A 9,564-nucleotide genomic window follows, 5' to 3' on the forward strand; every position below is an offset into this window, starting at 1 on the left:
CCTCTTCGGTGCTTCTATAGCTGGACACCCGTCAGAGGATCCTGGGGCTTCTCCCGCACCCCCACTCCCGTCCCTGACAGCCCCTGACAGATAACTGCCCAGGAGGAGACAATAAACACATTTTCAGATGGATTTTTCGAGACAGTTAATCCTCCCAGGCGCGCCAACCCTTCCCCATCTGTGAGGGCCCTCACCCCAGTCGTCACCGTGCACGCTGGCTGCTTCCGCCACACTTACGCCCACAGTGCCAGGCACACGGGTGTGAGCGTGCTCACACTCACAGCACCGGCCCTGTCCTTCCGCCACTCCTCACGTCCACCCGGGTCCTGGCTGAGGAGCTGGCAGAGGGAAGCGACCAGGTGCCCACGTGGTACAGTGCACTGTCACGAGCGTCTGGGGTGCCGAGGATGACATGCGGCTTCCACACGGGGCCTCGCGTGGCACGGCTCAAATAGCAGCCAGACTCGGGGCCGGGAGCTCCTGCCACCTGGGGCCCAGAGGCAGGCACGCACCCAGGCCCTGGCCTGTGACCCCAGAAAAGCCACCCTCCCCACATGGAGGATCGCCCCTCGCTGCCCGTGGAGCCCTTCGTGGTCAGGTGTTCGAAGTGATTTACCTGTGAGGTTTGCAGGGGAAGAGATGGGATGAGAGAGAAGGCAGACAGCTTCTTCGAATTGCAAGGTGTGGGAAATAAACCTAACAGGTAGCGAATCAATCTGTGCCGCTCGGGGACAAGGGGCCGGGTGGGGACAGGAGAACCAGCTTCCCCCCGGAGCCCCGCAGGGAAGCTGCAGAATGGCCCACCCCCCTCAGAGCTCTGAAACGTGCCCTCTGGGTTACCCTGGGTGACCGCGCCAAACACAGACACATCGCCCTCCCCCTGCTCGTTCTCCTGGATGAGTCACAATTCCCCAGCAAAACTGCTGAAGATCTGGGACCCCAGGGACCAGAGCTCTAGCCCCATCATAAGAAAAGGTATTGTGATCACCAGTGGCAGTTAGTACTCTGCAGACGAGTCAGGCAGCGCTGGGAACGGAACAGCTTCTGAGAGCGGCCCCGTGCCTCGGCTCTGACCTTCAGGGAAGGAAGGAACAGACAGCTGGCGTGCGGTCGCCTCTAACAGCGGGGACTTCCCAGACCGATATAGAGGGAGGGACAGAGGCAGACACTCCAATCACGCATCTCAACTCCGTTTTATTACAACATCGAGGGAACTGGTTGCAGGGAGGATGATGCTGGAGATGAACGCGGAGGGCGAGCCACTCACGACCGCACCGTCACCCTTCCCGAGCGGGTGCGGACGTCACGGGGCTCTGGACATGCATTGGGGACCGCTGTGTGTGTGTGTGTGTGTGTGTGTGTGTGTGTGTGTGTGTGTGCAGATGATTTCTCTCTGGGGTGTTTTCTTTAATTTCTTGACAGATGATGGTTGAATCCGGTGTCTTCTGGCAGACTAGGAAGGGGCTCTCCCACTAGGACTGGGACCCAGCCTTTTTCTTCTGGAATTTTCTGAACTGAGACTGAATGGCCACCGCCGCACGTTCTGTCTCTGGCGCATCCATGTCGATGTCAAATTCCTCCTGAACTTTCTTCTGCCCATCTGTAGCAAGAAACACAGACAGAAGGCAGTCACTGAGCGGGAGGGAAGCAGGCCGGAAGGCAGGCAGCGGCTCTGGATGAGCAAAGCCCCCAGTCCGCCATGTGACGCACACTCAAAGCCCCCAGCACAAGGCCAAGTTTGCAAACGACAGTCCAGAGGCGCGAGCCCTGCCCTCCCGGGAACCGGCTGTCTTCTGGCCACCTGATACCTACATCTGCAAACGCGCGAAGCTCAAGGGCACAGGCTCGAGGCCTCACGTGTGTCCTGCATGTGGCACCTGTTTCTCAGGCCTACTGTACGGACACTGGTAAAGGTACTAGCTGGGCTGGTATCTTCGCCTGTTATCTCGTGGAGCTACAGTTCACACAGTGCTACAGAGGCTGGTGCCGTGGCAGCCGCTAGGCTGAGTTACGGTCATTGCGTTTCTGGGTGTACTTCCAATGCCAACGCGATCAGCTTACGGGACGAGGGCTCCCGGTTTTATCACGGTCATGACCGGACGGTACCGTCTGACCTTCGCAGTGGCCCAACTTGACAAGTCCTACAATTTTCCTCCAACCAGGTAGGCTAGGCCATTGGCTTGCTGAGGCGGGAGGATTTGACTAATTCGCATTGTAATGATGGTTGAAAACATGATATAAGCCGAATCACCGAGAAACCCCGAGCTGATTGTCCCCTTGTGCTGTGCGTCTTGCTGAGCGCTGGCCAATTTCAGGCCAAACACGAAAAACAAATAAATAAATAAAATCCATTAGTCACAGAAAGGGAGAATCTTTACACCCCCTCAGTCCACTGAAAGCTAATCATCAGAATCACCAAGGCGTCAGTTTTTCCTTTTAATACTGACACAGGGGCCCACTCAGACTCGGGCTGCCTCTCTGCACAGCCACAGTGGGAGGCGCTGCTGAGGGCAGGACCAGGTCAGATGTTGGTGTGCCCGGGGCGCGGCCGGACAGCCTGCTTTTCTAAAAGGCTCTCAGGTGGAACTAATGTGCAGTCTGAATTGAGAATCAGCTACTTCGTTTATAGCTGAAGTGACAAATAAGGCCCTGGAGTTAGCTCAAGGCACCTGGGCCAAGAGCCTCCAAGCCGCCTGGGCCTGCATTTGGAACCTGGCCGTGTGAGGGGCACGTCCAGCTTGGGGACAGGAAAATCAGGGACATTGAGGCAGGAGAGAACGCTCCGGGCAAGGGCCAGGGACAGGAACCTATTCCCAACTTTGTCAGCCGGCGGCCTCAGTATGTCGTTCAACCTAAATGTGACGCACTCGCTCACTTCCTCTCGGTGGCTTTGGATGACGATATCCGGGCAGCACAGAGGACGGAGGACACTGCCGAGAAGGAAGGCAGGCTGTTCCCCCCGGCTCGTGCTGTTCCCACTCTTAGGCAGGTAGGTAAGTAGTAGGTAAGTAGGAAGGTAGGTAGATACAGATAGATAATGATAGACAGATTAGGTAGATAGATGATAGATAGGTAGATAGATAGATAGATGATAGATAGATAGATAGATAGATAGATAGATAGATAGATAGATAGATAGATAGATAGATAGATAGTAGATAGATAGTAGATAGATAGATAGATAAATAGATAGATAGATAGATAGATAGATAGATAGATAGATAGATAGATAGATAGATAGATAATTGATAGATAGAGATAGAGACATAGGTAGATAGAATGATGGATAGATAACAGATTGATAGATGATAAATGATAGATTAGATGGTAGATAGATAGATAGATAGATAGATAGATAGATAGATAGATAGATAGATAGATAGATGGATGGATAGATAGGAGACAGATAATAGGAATTCTTTATCTATCTATCTATCTATCATCTATCTATGTATCATCAAATTTTAAAATGGCTCTCATCTCAGATGCATCTGGTTGTGTGACTTTGCCTCTGCAGACCCCAGAGCAGCCTCCTCTCAGTTCTCCTGGAGATAAGCAGGTCCCCCCGTGACCCCTGCAATCACACCTCCATCTGGGAGGACAGGACACTGGCTTCACGAGCCTTGGTGGACTGATTGCTCTGTGACCTAAATCAGTAGAATTGTTTTCTTCTATCCCAGATTTGCTGCCGATGCCCATAACAGCAGAGATTTTGAGCGCATCAATGTCCAGAGAATATTTGGGGGCCATCCATTGTAACCCACAAGCACCCAGACGATCGGAGACTAAGTGGTAGAGAGCCTTTCACACTTTAATCCGCGGCTCGGGGGCCCTTTCTTCAGAGAGGTAGGACCACTGAGAGGGATAGGAGTTCCTGAAGCTCCACCCTATGCCTTAAAAACATTTCATGAACATCATCACAGGAGCCCAAGACCGGAGAATGAATATCCAGCAAAGCCGAAAGGTGAATGGCTGCGACTCACGTGCTCACAGCAATAAACCCTTCAGTGCCAATAACATCTGCATAAGGAGCTCCTTTGGCACGAAGAATTGTCATTTTTCACATGATTTAGAGTCCCCGATCCTATTCCTCCCGGAGAAACCCCTGCATGCACGGTATTATGATCGCAGAGGGGACAAATTAGCTCTGATACGAAAAGACACAGACGATTTCTCTTTTAGATTTAAAATGTCGCTGCAACCTGAAGTTTTGAAGGGCTGATTCATCTTTTCCCTTTTATAATGATAACCAAAAAAAGCAATATTATTTTTTGACAAATGATAAATGAAGAAGCAGGAAATTATGTATGTTTAGGGACTATATAATGAGACAGTAAGAACGGGTCATAAAAGTAGATTTCCTAATTATATCTTAAACTAATATCCTCAGTCAAAAGCGATTTACGGATTCCTCCCTCGTTTGAAAACTATTGCAGTGTTTACAAAAGAAACGGCTATTATTTCAGGAACCGTTACTTTCCGTTTACTCCGTACAGTGGAGCATTCCCTGGGGAGGGCCTGCCCGTGTGTCCCCTTCTTCCGGGCCGGCCGGGGGTGTGTAGAGCAGAGGAAGGGGACCCGGACTGCAGTGGAGAAGAGACGACTAATTAGATTCGGTGGCACAGGGCTCAATGCAAACGAGGTGAGTGTGTGGAGATGGCCCCCTGATGCCCCAGGAGCCAGACATGCACAGCTCTGAGCATCCCGGACTCAGCAGGAGAGAAGGGATGACATGAACGGGCATCCAGAGGGACCACAGCCAGGGGCCAGCCCTCAGAGCCACTCTGCCGAGCCTCGGGCCCTGTGGGAATCCGCGCTACCTGCCAAGGCTCCCCTTCCGTGACCTTGGTGGTAGCTGCCACAGTGGGGTGAAGGGGGGTCCCACGAGAGCCTCCCCTCCCCGCTGTCACTGTCGGGCTGAGGCGCGGTGAAACTCAGAGAGGACCTCGCCACGTCTGCTGGGAACAGGAAGGGTGCTGGGAGGGCGCGCTCCCTGCGGGGTGCACCCCCCGCCTCGCCCCACACTCCGGTTCTTCGCGGGGCTGTGGTCCATCACCCCACTAAAGTACGAGCTCCCTAAGGGAGGACTTCGTCCGCCCTGTCCCAGCAGCTCACGCAGGGCCTGGCACATAGTAGGTGTCCAGTCAGCAACCACTGACTCCCAGTGAGTCCATTAATTAATACGATGGGCAGCTGTCCAGCGCATGCCTTTATCTGAAGGACCAGACCGAGCCCGTCACCCCCAGGGTAACCATTTCACCTCCATGCGGGAGGGGCTCCTCGCCCACCTGCCCACCGCCAGGCCTCTGAGGAGGGGGCAGGGTGGCGCCCAGCAGAGCCGCTGAGGGGCCAGCTGAGGGGGGCCATGCACAGGCGACAGAGAGAACGAGTCAGGAGGGTTCTCTCGCTGATGGAAAACACGGCCACGTTCAAACGTAAGAAAGCGTTACTTAACCGCAGTGAGCCCAGGGGATGGTCGGCTCCTGCGTAGACAGTAGCAGGACTCGGGTGTCCAGGGTGGCCACCTTCAGATACGCAGCTCCTGAGAAACCCCCATTCATGTGGGTTCTCTTGCCAGGCACCTCTGGGTGGGCTTTCGAGCCCCTCCGTGCAGATCAGCGACTGCCACCAGATCAGCGACTGCCACCAGCCCCCCACCAGGGCAGGCCTGGCTTCGGGCAGACCGAGCACTCCAGACTCCTGTGGGATGAGGCCGACGCCCCCGCACCCCTCTCCCGATGAGGCAGCCGGCAGGAGCAGGTGGCGTGGGTCTGGGCGAGAGCAGGTGTGGGTGTCTCCGACTGTTCCATGACTCCCAGAGGTGCATGGCTTCTGTGAGTCTCAGTTTGCTCATCTCAAAAGTGAAGTAAAATCCTTCCTCTGAAGCCTCCTCCGCCTGGGCCCCAGTATTATGTGTAGGTCAAGGCCATTTATAAATTAAACCTCGCGGCTTCACGGAGACGTCTGCAGGCTGCACGTGGACGGTGAGCTCGGCCTGGCGTTTTCGTTCCGGATTCACGGCCCGAAGCGAGCAGGACGCACAGGCCCCGGTTCCCGACGGCAGCTCTTCATCAGCCCGAGCAAACGAGCAATGTCTCACGAGAACACTTTGTGGACAGCCCGGCACGGTCGTTAATATGTGTAAGTCTCTGGGGCTCTGGAATTTTCTCATTTCTGTGTGTCCCTCTGTGAAGAAATTCTGAAGCTGACCGAGAGAATGGTCAACAGATTATCTGTCCCAATTAGCTGGTTCAGTACAAACAGAGCGGTCACCAACTCCCCTCCACCGTTTTCTTGACCTCCTAGTCAGGAGGTGTGAGAAGGACCCGTAACTGCGCTGACCACGATGCTGGGTGGGCCGGCACCTGCCACCCGCCCTTCAGAGCCCACCCAAACTCTGCCAGGTCCGCCACCTGGAAGACCTGGTCTCAGAGTCAGGGGGCAGTCTGAGGGGTTGAGAACCAAAATCCACCAGGCTGAGCAGTTGACATCGTCCACCTCCCCGTTACCCACCCGTCCACGTGTGCCTCTCTCTTCCCTCCCCGCTTCTCTCTCCCCGAACAAAGAACACAGCCCCAAAATGGTCCTGAGCAATGAGACTTTGCCCCCCTGGACCAAAACTCCAGGAAACGACCGAGACACGACACAGAGCTCTGCGGACGTCCCCGGCACGGCGAGATGCTGCTCCCCGAGGCTCAGGACGCCTCGCGGTGTGGTTCGCCACGGCCACGACCTCCCCGCCGGGAAGGAGCCCAGGCCTGTTCGGATCTACGTTTCGCACCATCGTAGACATCGCTTACGCTATTCTTCTGAAATAGTATAAACAGATTTTCTTTTAAAGGTCATTTGATGGCAAATGCAAAACAGAGGATCATAAATATGAAAGGAAGGCGTTGACCGGCTGAAGACAACCCCGAATGAACTTGACGAGTCCCTGACACCGTCGCGAGCAGCCCTCGAACGGGAAAACGGCGTGCCACAGGACACTCCCGCGCGCGTGACTAAGCCAGCACACGCGGGTCCGGCGCGGGAAGAGTCGTGATCGGAGCAGCCGTAGGACCCATCGACCGGCCTCAACGAGCGGCCGCGCCGTCCGCAGGGCTGCGCTGCCAAGCACCGCAGGCTCGGGGCTGAAACCCCGACGTTTATTCTCTCACACGTCTGGAGGCTGGAAGTCAGGTCCACACGCGGCACAGCTGGTTCCCCCTGAGGCCTCTCTCCTCGGCCTGCGGACAGCCGCCTTCTCGCTGTGTCCCACGTGGTCACGTGTCCCCTCCTCCTCGTATAAGGACATCAGTCAGATTGGATTCGGGTCCGCCCGAACGGCTTCATTTTTACCGAATCACCTCTTTAAAGGCCCTGTCACCAAACACAGACATACTCTGAGGGAGCGGTGTCAGGGCTTCAGCATCTGGATTTTGGGAGACGCAGTTCACCCCACAACAGCACCTAACCTAACTTTGAGGCTCTATACATTTTTAAGTAGTTTTGTATTCTTTGCCTCATCTGGTATCCACCCCGTTTCTGAGAGCTGCAACAAACGTCCATCATCCCCGCTTTACAAAGGTGTAGAGCCGAAAACGTGTGTCACCCAAGACCCCCAGGCGAGTGCTGGCCGAGCACTGATCAGAATCCAGTTCTTGCTCCAAATCTTGTGACTGTTCTGCAGTACTGCATTACGGTCGGCAGCCCCGACACGTGTCGAGACAATGGCCTTCCGTGAGGACCCATCGGTGCTGCTTGTGGCGGGGACATCACCGGGGTGGTCCATGTCCGGTGGCCAGTCTGCTCGCTTACAAGGTGGTCACACGAAACGGTGGCCAGTCTGCTCGCTTACAAGGTGGTCCAGGAACTTGCCAGCAAATTCCACCACCCCGCAAACGGCCTGGAATGCCTGCTATAGGCCGGTCACTGTGCCAGGAGGTGGGAGACAGCGGGGAGCAAGCCCAAGTCCCCCCCGCCCCCAACCCCCACCGCCCCAACCTCCACCGCCCCAACCCAGCTCCCAGGGGAAAATGGAAAACAAAAAGGTACACGCGCGGATGAGTCACGGAATTTCAGAAATTCCCAAAATAGAGCAGAGTGACGAGCGGGAGAGGGCGCGCCTGGCGAGTGGTCAGGGAAGGCCTCAGGGAGGGAGACGGTGCGGAAGAGGAGGCCTGTCCCCAAAGCCAGCCGACGACCCACCCAGTAGGAGGGAGGGGCAGCAGGAGCCACTGACAGAAACAGCACCTTTTGAGAAATTCGTCTTCACTTTTCGAAGTCTTCCCTGATGCATTCACAATCTAAGGGGCAGACTCCAAGTAATTAGCATAAATTCTTCAGAAATTAACCGATGAGCAGCCGCCCAGGGCAAAGCAGGAATATTCAAGGACCCTGGACGGATACGATAAAGAAGTTTGCAACGCTCATCATTCCAAAATGCATCCCCTTAACGCCCACGCCTGATCAAAGGAACCCAGAATTATTCCTTTCTGAGTTTATAATGATGTAAAGTCGGCGCCTACAGATATTGGCAATAAGTCAGAGACTCCGGGCTTGCACATGCACGTGCACACACACACGCAGGAGAACAGGCTTTTGTTTATGTATTTATAGCTCTCCATATTCTAAGATTTATTTTAATGAAACAAATTACCTCCTAAGGCCTAATCGTATAGATGAGAAATTTGCACATAAGCAATAAATTGGGATATAATCGTCCTGAGTGGGAGTCTGCCTGGTTAGGACGGGCAGCACAGAGCGAACTATAAAAGGCCCTACATTCCAGCACGTCATAAAGAAATAACAGTCATTTAACTTAAATATGCCTTGCAAATGGGGTGTTATAATGCCAATGTTCTCAGAATGTCCAACCTCCTTTCAAAATGTAATGTTAACTTGGAAACAATTAATATCTGTCACCTGCGTTGCCCTCGATATGCTTAAACTAATTGACACAGTGCCAGGGTTCCCTGTCCCTTAGCTGGGCATCCATCCTCTCCTGCATCAGGGCCACCCATGGGCAGAGGAGAGGCCGTGTGTCTTCCTGCATAAGGACCCAAACCCAGACCCTGGAGGCAGGAAAAGCAAAGGGACAAGTAAGAAAAGCAAGTGAGGATTGGAATTTTCATCTCTTAAGCCTCACATTGGATCAAAACATACTCAGAGAACAAGGCATTTAGTGTTAGAGAAAAGGTCAAGCCCTCTCAAGAAAAAAACATAAAATAAAAACAAATTTAGAGACCTACTTTATAACAACGCTGGCATACAGCATCCATCTTATGAAACGCCAGTAAAAAACAAAGACGACACGTTCTTTGAAGCCAGATATCAAGTCTGAAGAGGACACAGTTGTCCCTGAGTCCAAACAGCCCCTCCGTCGCTGGGCTCAGGGCGGGGGGTCAGCAAGCAGGCACGGAGGCTCCAGCTCCCGCGACCTCTCGCTCCTGCCCGCTGGCTCGGGGTTGATTGAATGGGGGCCGCTGGTGCGGAGAATTGCAATTTTCCAGGTCTTTGCTAAGCGGCAGAGATTAACGAGCCGGGTCAGGCATTAGCAGCGGCAGGCGAGGGGGCTTTCTGCAT

At 54.1% G+C, this 9,564-nt stretch overlaps 1 protein-coding gene across 2 annotated transcripts in view; it reads right to left on the minus strand.

The window, feature by feature from the left end:
• Positions 1–1,174: 1,174 nt before the first annotated feature.
• Positions 1,175–9,564, minus strand: part of PCP4 (Purkinje cell protein 4) — a 66,689-nt gene continuing 58,299 nt past the window's right edge. The window contains exon 3 of one of the 2 annotated variants that reach the window (XM_023520520.1): positions 1,175–1,600. In XM_023520520.1, coding sequence (XP_023376288.1) covers positions 1,473–1,600 — 128 coding nt within the window. In that variant the 3' untranslated portion in view covers positions 1,175–1,472. The remainder of the gene's footprint in view (positions 1,601–9,564) is intronic. The other variant, XR_002776288.1, reaches the window with a different exon arrangement.

Source organism: Pteropus vampyrus, unplaced genomic scaffold, assembly GCF_000151845.1.
Source record: "Pteropus vampyrus isolate Shadow unplaced genomic scaffold, Pvam_2.0 Scaffold270, whole genome shotgun sequence".
Lineage (NCBI taxonomy): Eukaryota > Metazoa > Chordata > Mammalia > Chiroptera > Pteropodidae > Pteropus > Pteropus vampyrus.